Source organism: Notechis scutatus, chromosome 6 (genome assembly GCF_049901735.1).
Source record: "Notechis scutatus isolate UNSWTSFEM ecotype Mainland chromosome 6, rNotScu1.2, whole genome shotgun sequence".
In the NCBI taxonomy this organism is placed as follows: domain Eukaryota; kingdom Metazoa; phylum Chordata; class Lepidosauria; order Squamata; family Elapidae; genus Notechis; species Notechis scutatus.
Genome location: NC_142014.1, coordinates 24936331 through 24951020, shown reverse-complemented (window position 1 = coordinate 24951020; position 14690 = coordinate 24936331). Strand labels below are relative to the sequence as shown.

Here is a 14690-nt window from a genome sequence, read left to right as displayed (position 1 = left end):
GAGGGTGGGGAAGGGAAGAAGAGGGGGGGGGAGGAAGACTGTGGGGTCAAGAGTGCTCTTTGAGCTTGGTTATTATCTTTAATTACCCAAACTAGGTACCATCATCAGTGCTAGAAGGGAGTAGGGTGTGTGGAATGGAGGAGGGTGGGGGAAGGGAAGAAGAGGGGAGGGGGAGGAAGACTGTGGGGTCAAGAGTGCTCTTTGAGCTTGGTTATTATCTTTAATTACCCAAACTAGGTACCATCATCAGTGCTAGAAGGGAGTAGGGTGTGTGGAATGGAGGAGGGTGGGGAAGGGGAGAAGAGGGGGGAGGAGGAAGACTGTGGGGTCAAGAGTGCTCTTTGAGCTTGGTTATTATCTTAATTACCCAAACTAGGTACCATCATCAGTGCTAGAAGGGAGTAGGGTGTGTGGAATGGAGGAGGGTGGGGAAGGGAAGAAGAGGGAGGAGGGGGAGGAAGACGGTGGGTTCAAGAGTGCTCTTTGAGCTTGGTTATTATCCTTAATTACCCAAACTAGGTACCATCATCAGTGCTAGAAGGAGTAGGGGTGTGGAATGGAGGAGGGTGGGGAAGGGGAGAAGAGGGGGAGGGGAGGAAGACTGTGGGGTCAAGAGTGCTCTTTGAGCTTGGTTATTATCCTTAATTACCCAAACTAGGTACCATCATCAGTGCTAGAAGGGAGTAGGGTGTGTGGAATGGAGGAGGGTGGGGGAAGGGAAGAAGAGGGAGGAGGGGAGGAAGACTGTGGGGTCAAGAGTGCTCTTTGAGCTTGGTTATTATCTTTAATTACCCAAACTAGGTACCATCATCAGTGCTAGAAGGGAGTAGGGTGTGTGGAATGGAGGAGGGTGGGGGAAGGGAAGAAGAGGGGAGGGGAGGAGGAAGACTGTGGGTTCAAGAGTGCTCTTTGAGCTTGGTTATTATCCTTAATTACCCAAACTAGGTACCATCATCAGTGCTAGAAGGGAGTAGGGTGTGTGGAATGGAGGAGGGTGGGGAAGGGGAAGAAGAGGGGAGAGGGGGAGGAAGACTGTGGGGTCAAGAGTGCTCTTGAGCTTGGTTATTATCTTTAATTACCCAAACTAGGTACCATCATCAGTGCTAGAAGGGAGTAGGGTGTGTGGAATGGAGGAGGGTGGGGAAGGGAAGAAGAGGGGAGGGGAGGAAGACTGTGGGGTCAAGAGTGCTCTTTGAGCTTGGTTATTATCTTTAATTACCCAAACTAGGTACCATCATCAGTGCTAGAAGGGAGTAGGGTGTGTGGAATGGAGGAGGGTGGGGAAGGGAAGAAGAGGGGAGGGGAGGAAGACTGTGGGGTCAAGAGTGCTCTTTGAGCTTGGTTATTATCTTTAATTACCCAAACTAGGTACCATCATCAGTGCTAGAAGGGAGTAGGGTGTGTGGAATGGAGGAGGGTGGGGAAGGGGAAGAAGAGGGGAGGGGAGGAAGACTGTGGGGTCAAGAGTGCTCTTTGAGCTTGGTTATTATCTTTAATTACCCAAACTAGGTACCATCATCAGTGCTAGAAGGGAGTAGGGTGTGTGAATGGAGGAGGGTGGGGGAAGGGAAGAAGAGAGGGGAGGGGAGGAAGACTGTGGGGTCAAGAGTGCTCTTTGAGCTTGGTTATTATCTTTAATTACCCAAACTAGGTACCATCATCAGTGCTAGAAGGAGTAGGGTGTGGAATGGAGGAGGGTGGGGAAGGGGAGAAGAGGGGAGAGGGGAGGAAGACTGTGGGGTCAAGAGTGCTCTTTGAGCTTGGTTATTATCTTTCATTACCCAAACTAGGTACCATCATCAGTGCTAGAAGGGAGTAGGGTGTGTGGAATGGAGGAGGGTGGGGGAAGGGAAGGAAGAGGGAAGGAGGGGAGGAAGACTGTGGGTCAAGAGTGCTCTTTGAGCTTGGTTATTATCTTTAATTACCCAAACTAGGTACCATCATCAGTGCTAGAAGGGAGTAGGGTGTGTGGAATGGAGGAGGGTGGGGGAAGGGAAGAAGAGGGGAGGGGGAGGAAGACTGTGGGTCAAGAGTGCTCTTTGAGCTTGGTTATTATCTTTAATTACCCAAACTAGGTACCATCATCAGTGCTAGAAGGGAGTAGGGTGTGTGGAATGGAGGAGGGTGGGGAAAGGGAAGAAGAGGGGGAGGGGAGGAAGACTGTGGGGTCAAGAGTGCTCTTTGAGCTTGGTTATTATCTTTAATTACCCAAACTAGGTACCATCATCAGTGCTAGAAGGGAGTAGGTGTGTGGAATGGAGGAGGGTGGGGGAAGGGGAGAAGAGGGGGAGGGGAGGAAGACTGTGGGGTCAAGAGTGCTCTTTGAGCTTGGTTATTATCTTTAATTACCCAAACTAGGTACCATCATCAGTGCTAGAAGGGAGTAGGGTGTGTGGAATGGAGGAGGGTGGGGGAAGGGGAGAAGAGGGGAGGGAGGAGGGAGACTGTGGGGTCAAGAGTGCTCTTTGAGCTTGGTTATTATCTTTAATTACCCAAACTAGGTACCATCATCAGTGCTAGAAGGGAGTAGGGTGTGTGGAATGGAGGAGGGTGGGGAAGGGAAGAAGAGGGAGAGGGGAGGAAGACTGTGGGGTCAAGAGTGCTCTTTGAGCTTGGTTATTATCTTTAATTACCCAAACTAGGTACCATCATCAGTGCTAGAAGGGAGTAGGGTGTGTGGAATGGAGGAGGGTGGGGAAGGGAAGAAGAGGGGAGGGGAGGAAGACTGTGGGTCAAGAGTGCTCTTTGAGCTTGGTTATTATCTTTAATTACCCAAACTAGGTACCATCATCAGTGCTAGAAGGGAGTAGGGTGTGTGGAATGGAGGAGGGTGGGGGAAGGGAAGAAGAGGGGAGGGGGAGGAAGACTGTGGGGTCAAGAGTGCTCTTTGAGCTTGGTTATTATCTTTAATTACCCAAACTAGGTACCATCATCAGTGCTAGAAGGGAGTAGGGTGTGTGGAATGGAGGAGGGTGGGGAAGGGGAGAAGAGGGGAGGAGGAGGAAGACTGTGGGGTCAAGAGTGCTCTTTGAGCTTGGTTATTATCCTTAATTACCCAAACTAGGTACCATCATCAGTGCTAGAAGGGAGTAGGGTGTGTGGAATGGAGGAGGGTGGGGGGAAAGGGAGAAGAGGGGAGAGGGGGAGGCTAGAAGACTAGGGTGGGTGGAGGAGGTCAAGAGTGCTCTTTGAGCTTGGTTATTATCTTTAATTACCCAAACTAGGTACCATCATCAGTGCTAGAAGGGAGTAGGGTGTGTGGAATGGAGGAGGGTGGGGGAAGGGGAGAAGAGGGGGAGGGGAGGAAGACTGTGGGGTCAAGAGTGCTCTTTGAGCTTGGTTATTTTCCTTAATTACCCAAACTAGGTACCATCATCAGTGCTAGAAGGGAGTAGGGTGTGTGGAATGGAGGAGGGTGGGGAAGGGAAGAAGAGGGGAGGAAAGACTGTGGGTTCAAGAGTGCTCTTTGAGCTTGGTTATTATCTTTAATTACCCAAACTAGGTACCATCATCAGTGCTAGAAGGAGTAGGGTGTGTGGAATGGAGGAGGGTGGGGGAAGGGAAGAAGAGGGGGGAGGAAGACTGTGGGGTTCAAGAGTGCTCTTTGAGAGCTTGGTTATTATCTTTAATTACCCAAACTAGGTACCATCATCAGTGCTAGAAGGGAGTAGGGTGTGTGGAATGGAGGAGGGTGGGGGAAGGGAGAAGAGGGGAGGAGGAAGACTGTGGGTTCAAGAGTGCTCTTTGAGCTTGGTTATTATCCTTAATTACCCAAACTAGGTACCATCATCAGTGCTAGAAGGGAGTAGGGTGTGTGGAATGGAGGAGGGTGGGGAAGGGAAGAAGAGGGGGGGAGGAAGACTGTGGGTTCAAGAGTGCTCTTTGAGCTTGGTTATTATCTTTAATTACCCAAACTAGGTACCATCATCAGTGCTAGAAGGGAGTAGGGTGTGTGGAATGGAGGAGGGTGGGGGAAGGGAGAAGAGGGGAGGGGAGGAAGACTGTGGGTTCAAGAGTGCTCTTTGAGCTTGGTTATTATCCTTAATTACCCAAACTAGGTACCATCATCAGTGCTAGAAGGAGTAGGGTGTGTGGAATGGAGGAGGGTGGGGAAGGGAAGAAGAGGGGGAGGGGGAGGAAGACTGTGGGTTCAAGAGTGCTCTTTGAGCTTGGTTATTATCTTTAATTACCCAAACTAGGTACCATCATCAGTGCTAGAAGGGAGTAGGGTGTGTGGAATGGAGGAGGGTGGGGAAGGGGAGAAGAGGGGAGGGGAGGAAGCCTGTGGGGTCAAGAGTGCTCTTTGAGCTTGGTTATTATCTTTAATTACCCAAACTAGGTGTACCATCATCAGTGCTAGAAGGGAGTAGGGTGTGTGGAATGGAGGAGGGTGGGGAAGGGGAGAAGAGGGAGAGGAGGAGGAAGACTGTGTGGTCAAGAGTGCTCTTTGAGCTTGGTTATTATCCTTAATTACCTAAACTAGGTACCATCATCAGTGCTAGAAGGGAGTAGGGTGTGTGGAATGGAGGAGGGTGGGGGAAGGGAAGAAGAGGGGGAGGGGGAGGAAGACTGTGGGTTCAAGAGTGCTCTTTGAGCTTGGTTATTATCTTTAATTACCCAAACTAGGTACCATCATCAGTGCTAGAAGGGAGTAGGGTGTGTGGAATGGAGGAGGGTGGGGAAGGGAAGAAGAGGGGGAGGGGGAGGAAGACTGTGGGTTCAAGAGTGCTCTTTGAGCTTGGTTATTATCTTTAATTACCCAAACTAGGTACCATCATCAGTGCTAGAAGGGAGTAGGGTGTGTGGAATGGAGGAGGGTGGGGGAAGGGGAGAAGAGGGAGAGGAGGAGGAAGACTGTGTGGTCAAGAGTGCTCTTTGAGCTTGGTTATTATCCTTAATTACCTAAACTAGGTACCATCATCAGTGCTAGAAGGGAGTAGGGTGTGGAATGGAGGAGGGTGGGGGAAGGGAAGAAGAGGGGAGGGGGAGGAAGACTGTGGGTTCAAGAGTGCTCTTTGAGCTTGGTTATTATCTTTAATTACCCAAACTAGGTACCATCATCAGTGCTAGAAGGGAGTAGGGTGTGTGGAATGGAGGAGGGTGGGGAAGGGGAGAAGAGGGGAGGGGAGGAAGACTGTGGGGTCAAGAGTGCTCTTTGAGCTTGGTTATTATCCTTAATTACCAAAACTAGGTACCATCATCAGTGCTAGAAGGGAGTAGGGTGTGTGGAATGGAGGAGGGTGGGGGAAGGGAAGAAGAGGGGAGGAAGACTGTGGGTTCAAGAGTGCTCTTTGAGCTTGGTTATTATCTTTAATTACCCAAACTAGGTACCATCATCAGTGCTAGAAGGGAGTAGGGTGTGGAATGGAGGAGGGTGGGGGAAGGGAAGAAGAGGGGAGGAAGACTGTGGGTTCAAAGTGCTCTTTGAGCTTGGTTATTATCCTTAATTACCCAAACTAGGTACCATCATCAGTGCTAGAAGGGAGTAGGGTGTGTGGAATGGAGGAGGGTGGGGAAGGGAAGAAGAGGGGGAGGAAGACTGTGGGTTCAAGAGTGCTCTTTGAGCTTGGTTATTATCCTTAATTACCCAAACTAGGTACCATCATCAGTGCTAGAAGGGAGTAGGGTGTGTGGAATGGAGGAGGGTGGGGAAGGGAAGAAGAGGGGAGGAAGACTGTGGGTTCAAGAGTGCTCTTTGAGCTTGGTTATTATCCTTAATTACCAAAACTAGGTACCATCATCAGTGCTAGAAGGGAGTAGGGTGTGTGGAATGGAGGAGGGTGGGGGAAGGGAAGAAGAGGGGGAGGAAGACTGTGGGTTCAAGAGTGCTCTTTGAGCTTGGTTATTATCCTTAATTACCCAAACTAGGTACCATCATCAGTGCTAGAAGGGAGTAGGGTGTGTGGAATGGAGGAGGGTGGGGGAAGGGAAGAAGAGGGGAGGGGAGGAAGACTGTGGGTTCAAGAGTGCTCTTTGAGCTTGGTTATTATCTTTAATTACCCAAACTAGGTACCATCATCAGTGCTAGAAGGGAGTAGGGTCTGTGGAATGGAGGAGGGTGGGGAAGGGGAGAAGAGGGGAGGGGAGGAAGCCTGTGGGGTCAAGAGTGCTCTTTGAGCTTGGTTATTATCTTTAATTACCCAAACTAGGTACCATCATCAGTGCTAGAAGGGAGTAGGGTGTGTGGAATGGAGGAGGGTGGGGAAGGGGAGAAGAGGGAGAGGAGGAGGAAGACTGTGTGGTCAAGAGTGCTCTTTGAGCTTGGTTATTATCCTTAATTACCCAAACTAGGTACCATCATCAGTGCTAGAAGGGAGTAGGGTGTGTGGAATGGAGGAGGGTGGGGGAAGGGAAGAAGAGGGGGGGGGAGGAAGACTGTGGGTTCAAGAGTGCTCTTTGAGCTTGGTTATTATCTTTAATTACCCAAACTAGGTACCATCATCAGTGCTAGAAGGGAGTAGGGTGTGTGGAATGGAGGAGGGTGGGGGAAGGGAAGAAGAGGGGAGGGGGAGGATGACTGTGGGTTCAAGAGTGCTCTTTGAGCTTGGTTATTATCTTTAATTACCCAAACTAGGTACCATCATCAGTACTAGAAGGGAGTAGGGTGTGTGAAATGGAGGAGGGTGGGGGAAGGGGAGAAGAGGGAGAGGGGAGGAAGACTGTGGGGTCAAGAGTGCTCTTTGAGCTTGGTTATTATCCTTAATTACCCAAACTAGGTACCATCATCAGTGCTAGAAGGGAGTAGGGTGTGTGGAATGGAGGAGGGTGGGGAAGGGGAGAAGAGGGAGAGGGGGAGGAAGACTGTGGGGTCAAGAGTGCTCTTTGAGCTTGGTTATTATCCTTAATTACCCAAACTAGGTACCATCATCAGTGCTAGAAGGGAGTAGGGTGTGTGGAATGGAGGAGGGTGGGGGAAGGGGAGAAGAGGGAGAGGGGAGGAAGACTGTGGGGTCAAGAGTGCTCTTTGAGCTTGGTTATTATCCTTAATTACCCAAACTAGGTACCATCATCAGTGCTAGAAGGGAGTAGGGTGTGTGGAATGGAGGAGGGTGGGGGATGGGGAGAAGAGGGGAGGGGGAGGAAGACTGTGGGGTCAAGAGTGCTCTTTGAGCTTGGTTATTATCCTTAATTACCCAAACTAGGTACCATCATCAGTGCTAGAAGGGAGTAGGGTGTGTGGAATGGAGGAGGGTGGGGGAAGGGGAGAAGAGGGAGAGGAGGAGGAAGACTGTGTGGTCAAGAGTGCTCTTTGAGCTTGGTTATTATCTTTAATTACCCAAACTAGGTACCATCATCAGTGCTAGAAGGGAGTAGGGTGTGTGGAATGGAGGAGGGTGGGGGAAGGGGAGAAGAGGGGAGGGGAGGAAGACTGTGGGGTCAAGAGTGCTCTTTGAGCTTGGTTATTATCCTTAATTACCCAAACTAGGTACCATCATCAGTGCTAGAAGGGAGTAGGGTGTGTGGAATGGAGGAGGGTGGGGGAAGGGGAGAAGAGGGAGAGGAGGAGGAAGACTGTGGGGTCAAGAGTGCTCTTTGAGCTTGGTTATTATCCTTAATTACCTAAACTAGGTACCATCATCAGTGCTAGAAGGGAGTAGGGTGTGTGGAATGGAGGAGGGTGGGGGATGGGGAGAAGAGGGGAGGGGGAGGAAGACTGTGGGGTCAAGAGTGCTCTTTGAGCTTGGTTATTATCTTTAATTACCCAAACTAGGTACCATCATCAGTGCTAGAAGGGAGTAGGGTGTGTGGAATGGAGGAGCGTGGGGAAGGGAAGAAGAGAGGGAGGGGAGGAAGACTGTGGGTTCAAGAGTGCTCTTTGAGCTTGGTTATTATCCTTAATTACCCAAACTATGTACCATCATCAGTGCTAGAAGGGAGTAGGGTGTGTGGAATGGAGGAGGGTGGGGGAAGGGAAGAAGAGGGGAAGGGGAGAAAAACTGTGGGGTCAAGAGTGCCCTTTGAGCTTGGTTATTTTCTTTCATTACCCAAACTATGTACCATAATCGGTGCTAGAAGGGAGTAGGGTGTGTGGATGGAGGAGGAGGAGGAGGACTGTGGGGTCTTTGGTGGTCTCTAATGTTGTTTGTTTTCTTGAAGACATTTCATTACCCAAAGTAGGTACCATCATCGTTGCTGATGATGTTACCTAGTTATTAGGGTGAAGAAACATCTGCAAGGAACCAAGCAAGCTCAGAGGGCACCAAGGATCGCCTCATGTCACCGCGGAGCTACCAATATTCTCCTTTATTGGCTTTACTTGTGTCCTGAGCTGCTTTCTTACCAGAATCATCCAACAGGTCAGGTTCAGGCTGTTGGGGCATAAGAGCAGAAATCCATCGCAGTTTCTCGCTCCTAGGAAAAACAAAGAATGCGATCAGGTGGCAAGACCTCAGACGCTCTGTCCCTTCACTGGAAACATACTACGACGTGGTTCCTTGTGCTGCACTAAAACATGCCTTGTTATATCAGCCACACTGCGATGCATTCACAGGTCATGCTACACTATAAGCCAGGGCTCTTCAAACTTGACAGCTTTAAGACTTGTGGACACCAGCTGTTCCCACTGACAGAATTCCTCCTCCAGTCAGGTTAGCTCAGGAATTCTGGGAGTTGAAGTCCACAAGTCTTAAACTTGCCAAGTTTGAAGACCCTTGATATAGATAGACAGACAGATAGATAGAGATAGATAAGATAGATCGATCGATCAGGGGCCTTCAAACTTGACAGCTTTAAGACATGTGGACTTCAACTCCCAGAATTCCTCTCCAGTCAGATTAGCTCAGGAATTCTGGGAGTTGAAGTCCACAAGTCTTAAAACTTGCCAAGTTTGAAGGCCCTTGCTATAAACCATCAGCCAAGGGATGTCAGACACAATTTTCTGAGTTGGCGGTGGCGAAAACCAGCTTCTTGGGAGTGGGCTGCTGGGGGTCCGCGGGAGATCCCCTAAGCTAAAATTCTGTGAAGTTCGGAGAACCCCCAAAGTCCATTCCTGGCTGGCCTTGCCCACTGCTCCCCTCCCCGGAGTCCCCACACGGCCCGTTTTGGATGCAGGTAAGTGCAGGGCCCACACAGAGGCTCAGGAAGAGTGAAAAATGGGCCTCCCGGAAGTTCGGGAAGGCCAGAAATGGGCCTGTTTCTGGCTTCCAGAGAGCCTCCGAAGCCAGGGGAGGCTTTTTTTTCGGCCTCCTGAAAAGCCTCCGGAGCCCAGAGAGGGCAAAAACGCCACCCCCCACACCGTGGTGCAGGAGGCCGACTAGACCACGCCCACCATGGCCACGCCCACCCAGCAACTGGGCAGAGAACCCATTGCTAAAATTGTAAAACTGTAAAACTGAGCTGGGCTGCCTAGAGTTTCTCCTGCCAGCCTTACTGAGTTTCTGTGCGGAAGAGGAATTCCACTTTCTTCCCTGATTGTTCTGCAGCAGGAAAAGGCGGAAAAGGTTCTTGTTGTCGCCGTGGAGTTTCATTTCACACTTTTCCCCACGCACATCTGAGGAGGCCGCATGATCGAACACAATGAAACGCCCATTCCTGCCAGGGAGAGAGAGAGGGGTGGGAACAACACAAAAGTCAATATTCACTGCTCTGGGCCAGGATTATTTCATTCGTCTTCTTCTTCTTGCAGGAGAATACAGAAAGAACTATACTGGTTTCCTCTAAAGAGAATAACACAATGGAATAACAGAGTTGGAAGGGACCTTGGAGGTCTTCTAGTCCAACCCCTTCATCAAGCAGGAAATCTGCACCAAAGGTGCTTTTTCAAGGAGGCAACTGGACTCTCTGGTTTTTCTTCTTTTGAAGACATTTCACTTCTCATCCAAGAAGCTTCTTCAGCTCTGACAGGATAATGGATAATGGAAGGATTTATATTCCTTGCAGACATCTGGTCATTTGCATCCTTTTAGAGGGTTGTTGAGGCCACTTGGAAGTTTATCTGTGTACTCAGGGACACCTGAGTAGCACAAATTGTTCCAATTTTTTTCCTCTAGAAAGCCATTTCAGTGGATCATCTTGACTTCAGAAGTTGTGGGTGCTCCATCGCTGAAGGGTGTCATGCCCCTGTTGGAGTCTGACTCTGAGGGAGAGGAGGAACAGCTGACAGGGAGTGGGAGTGTGGCTCCAGTGGTTGTGGATGAGGCTGGGGAAGGGCAGAGGCCGGCTGAGCAGTCAGAGGAAGACCCAGGCCCACCCCCTCTTCATTCTAGGGAACGCAGGGAGGAGCAGATAAGGGAGAAATGTGAGGGCACGGTCTATGGGGGAGGAAGGGGCCCTGATCCCCTTCATGGGCTGTAGCTGTGAGGACTGTTTAAAAGGACAAACTGCGCATGGCCCAGTGCTGGTAGCAAAGCGTGCATTATTCTTGTCGGAGCTTATCTGTGTTTTGGCTTCCTCCCAACTGGTGGCTGCTTATCTGGTAGAAGTCTGCAATTAATCATCCTTGCCTGCTGTACTAATTCCTTCAGTGTGGTTTGGGTTGGGTTTTTTATTTCACATTAACTTTACTTTGGTTGTGGACTGCATTTACTCCCTCCGTAAACTGTTTTCTTTAAGAGTTTGATATCCAGCCGAGGATAATTGGACATTGGGGCCGAGTTGGAGGCATTCAAGGGACTTTCGTCTATTTTTGTGACTTGGTTATTTTTGTTTCATGCCTCGGGTCATCACAGAGGCTTTCAAGAAGAGACTGGACAACCATCTGTCTGAAACAGTATAGGATCTCCTGCTTGAACAGGGGGTTGGACTAGAAGACCTCCAAGGCCCCTCCCAACTCTTGTCATTCTGTTCTATCCCATTCATCTGCTTTCAATCAGGGTCTTTCTTCCTAGGTCAGATGTGTAAGAAAAAAAGCAATGAGCCAAAGATCTTGCATGTCCTCATGAGGGCCGGTAAAAAGACTAACCACGTTTTTCTTTCAAGAGGCCACAGAGACATCTCTGCAGCCATCTATCTTATTGAGAAGAAGAACATCTGAAGGTGCAGTGAGACCCAAAACTAGAGGTGGTATTCAGCAGGTTCTGACCAGTTCTGGAGAACTGGTAGCAGACATTTTGAGTAGTTTGGAGAACTGGCAAATCCCACCTTTGACTGGCCCCGCCCCCATCTATTCTCCGCCTCCCATTGAGTCCCAGCTGATTGGCTGGCTCTTCTTTGGTTGCCCTGCACAGGAGAACAGAGCTGGAAAGCAGGTTATTGGGGTGGGGAGGGAATGGGGATTTTGCAGTATCTTTCCCCTGCCACGCCCACCAAGCCACGCCCACCAAGCCACGCCCACAAAACCAGCAGTAAAAAAAATTGAATCCCACCACTGCCCAGAACCTTTCTTCTTTGATCCTCTTCGATGAGTTCAAACGGCCCTGGATTCTTCAGAGACCCAGCCCCCCCAAACTTACTCCCTAGGTCGAGATAGGAGGAGGTAATCATTGAAGAGGTGGAGATAGATGGGCCGGGTGGTAAGTTTCCATTTCAAGCTGATATTGTATTCCAGAGCTGTAAGTTCTCCATGTTTCACTAGCCGCCGGGACTGGGAGATAAGTGGGAAGATCTGCAAAGGGAAGGATTCTCCTTTTAGCCATCTTTTTTAAAGATAGATGGATAGATAGATGATAGATAGATATAGGTATGGATAGATGATGGATGGATGGATGGATGGATGGATGGATGGATGGATGGATATAGATAGATAGATAGATAGATAGATAGATAGATAGATAGATAGATAGAGATGATAGATGAGAGATAGATGAGAGACAGATAGTTAGATGATAGATATAGGTATGGATAGATAGATAGATAGATAGATAGATAGATAGATAGATAGATAGATAGATAAATATATATGGATAGATATAGATGATAGATGATAGATAGCTAGTAGATAGATACAGATGAGAGATGAGAGATAGATGAGAGATAGATAGATAATAGATAGATGAGAGATGAGAGATAGATGAGATATAGATGATAGATATAGATGATAGACAGATCATAGATAGATGATAGATATAGATGATAGACAGATGAGAGATAGATGATAGATATAGATGATAGATAGATGATAGATGGATAGACAGATAGATAGACAGACAGACAGACAGACAGGTGGATGTTTGGTTGCTAAATGAGACATTTGTTAAGTGAGTTTTGCCCCATTTTACAAACTTCCTTGTTAAGTGAATCACTGCAGTTGTTAAGTTAGTTAACACGGTTGTTAAGTGAATCTGACTTCCCCATTTGACTTGGCTGGTCAGAAAGTCACAAAAAGTGATCACGTGACCCTCAGGACACTGCAACCACCGTAAATGGATGTCAGTGGTCAAGCCTCCGATTGTAAATCACGTGACCTTGGGGGATGCTGCAATGGTCAAAAGTTTGAAAAATGGTGCTAAGCCACTGTCTTCAGTGCCATCCTAACACTGAACGATGAATCAACGAACTGTTGTTAAGGTGTAAGTTGAGGACTACCTGTAGTAATTTTGATTTTCTTTTTTTAAAAAAAAGTTAAAATGCAAAATTTCCCTCCCACGCCAAAAAAGGGTTTTTTACAAAAACCATCAACCACAAAAAACAAACAAGACATTCAAAAGGTGAGTTAAAAAGGGGACACAAACATATATACACATATTATGCCTCCAGTTGAATACTGATAAGTACATTGCAACAATATTAGTTTCCCACCCCATGAAAAACAGGCCCATTTTTTTAAAAAAACTTCTAATTCTTTCTCCAAATTATGAACCTGTCATCTATCGATTATATTTATGACAAAATAGTTAGCAAGCAGAATGAAAAAAAAAGATTAAAATTTCAAACCATCTGTTAACAAACTATTATTATATTCAACCCCATAGAAAGTTTACCACTGTTTCTTCTCTGTCCCTTTTCAGTCACACTTAAATCATTGCCTCATAATAATTCCCAGCTAGGCTTCTCCTCCAACAAATAGCAGGGCATTCATTGTCCAGTGTTATACTGTATGCATATTATCCATAAGTACATCTAAGAGCCAATATGGCCTAGTGGCTAAGGCCCCAAGCTATGAAGCAGGAGGTTGTAAGTTCAAGTCCTACCTTAGCCATGAAAGCTGATTGGGTGACTTTGGGCCAGTCACTCAGATAAAGCAGCATGCTTGCAAGAGACACACACACACCCTTACAAATGCTCACTGGTGCAAATTCTTTCAAGCCAATATGTCGCACAAATATTCAGTATTAAACACAGACCAGAAGCATCCCAGCTACAGTATTGCTGTTGTTCTCCTGTTGGAGATTACAGCCCTGGGCGCTCACCCTGTCTTCTTTCTATATCTATATATATATGTATATAAGCGAAATATCACTCACACATCATCACAAAATCTCCAGAACTGTAAAGCCTACAAATTTGAAATTTGGCACGTATGTTCCTCTTGGTTTTGAGGTGCTTACTAAGAAAGGATTTTTCAAAATGACCATCAGAGCATTAGTATTTCCTATATTATTATTAACACACTCTGATGCTAAGGAGTTCTACTCCCCTTCCCCACCTGAAAAGAAATCTCTTCCAAATGCAAAACACAAGCAGAGGAGAGGAGTTTCAGTTTCACTTTGAGAGCTCCAAGCAGCTTTAGTACAGAACAGTTCAGCTAAGCCACATCCAGGCTCCTTGCTGTCTCCTCCTTGCCCATACAGCAAAGACTGTTTCAGTTTCCAAACAGCCCTTAACTCTCTCACACACTCACAGGACATTAGCCAGATGAATACCAATGGATGCTGGTAGGCAAAGGCAGAATTTCCCCCCCTTATTTTCCTCCCCATAAACTAAGCCCGACTATATAGCTTCGTAGTGAAGCACGGGTATCCCGCTAGTTATTGCATAAAACATGAGAAAGAAATGAGGCGTGAGATTAAAAGCAGCAGAACTTAATTGGGAATTGCCCAAATTTACACCAAAGGTGTAAATTCTTTTGAAAAAGACAACTGGACTTTCTTGTTGTTTTTTTTTTCTTGAAAACGTTTCGCTTCTGGTCCATTGATTGAGACATCTAGCCAAATCTAGTTTATTCCATGAACAGTGGCAATACGTTTTGAAACCTTCCTGTTTTTGCATCCACCCCTCTGATCTCCCCTCTCCCCTTTCCAGGATCTCCACAAAAAGCCATCCAACCAAAGCTTTCTCAATCTTCCTTTCCACCTCAATTTGTTTTTCTTATCACCAAGTCATCTCTATGTTTTTATATTCAGTCCGCACTGACTCAGCCTCCCTTTGTTCTGGAGTTTTACCTCTTCTGGTTTTACGGCACGCTCACTTCCACTGAATTCTGACTAACTCTGAACTTCGGACCTGACCTCCCCAGCCTCGTCGCCACATAACAAAATTAGGGGATCTTTTCAAAAGGCCCTGAGCTGTATATCCCCTTCCTAGGGACAATGGATGGAAGCTAACCAAGGAGAGAAGCAACCTGGAAAAACTTCCGAACACGGAGAGCAATGAACCAGCGGAAGGACTTGCCTTCACTGGAGGTTTTGAAGAAGTGGGTGCTCCATCACTGGAGGTTTTTGAAGAAGAAACTGGACAATCCCTTGTCTGAAATTGTATAGGGTCTCCTGCTCCAGCAGAGGGTACGACTGAAAGACCTCTGAGGTCCCTTCCAACTCTATGATTCTATATTCTACGTTCCTACAGTCGTTTCCAGGTCTTAGAACTTCTCCACC

General features: G+C 47.7%; 1 protein-coding gene across 1 annotated transcript in view; it reads right to left on the bottom strand.

The window, feature by feature from the left end:
- Window positions 1-14690, bottom strand: part of LOC113419701 (uncharacterized) — a 104819-nt gene that overhangs the window by 16369 nt on the left and 73760 nt on the right. The window contains 4 exon segments of the mRNA XM_087969546.1: window positions 8282-8352; window positions 9371-9410; window positions 9413-9531; window positions 11391-11542. Coding sequence (XP_087825672.1) covers window positions 8282-8352; window positions 9371-9410; window positions 9413-9531; window positions 11391-11542 — 382 coding nt within the window.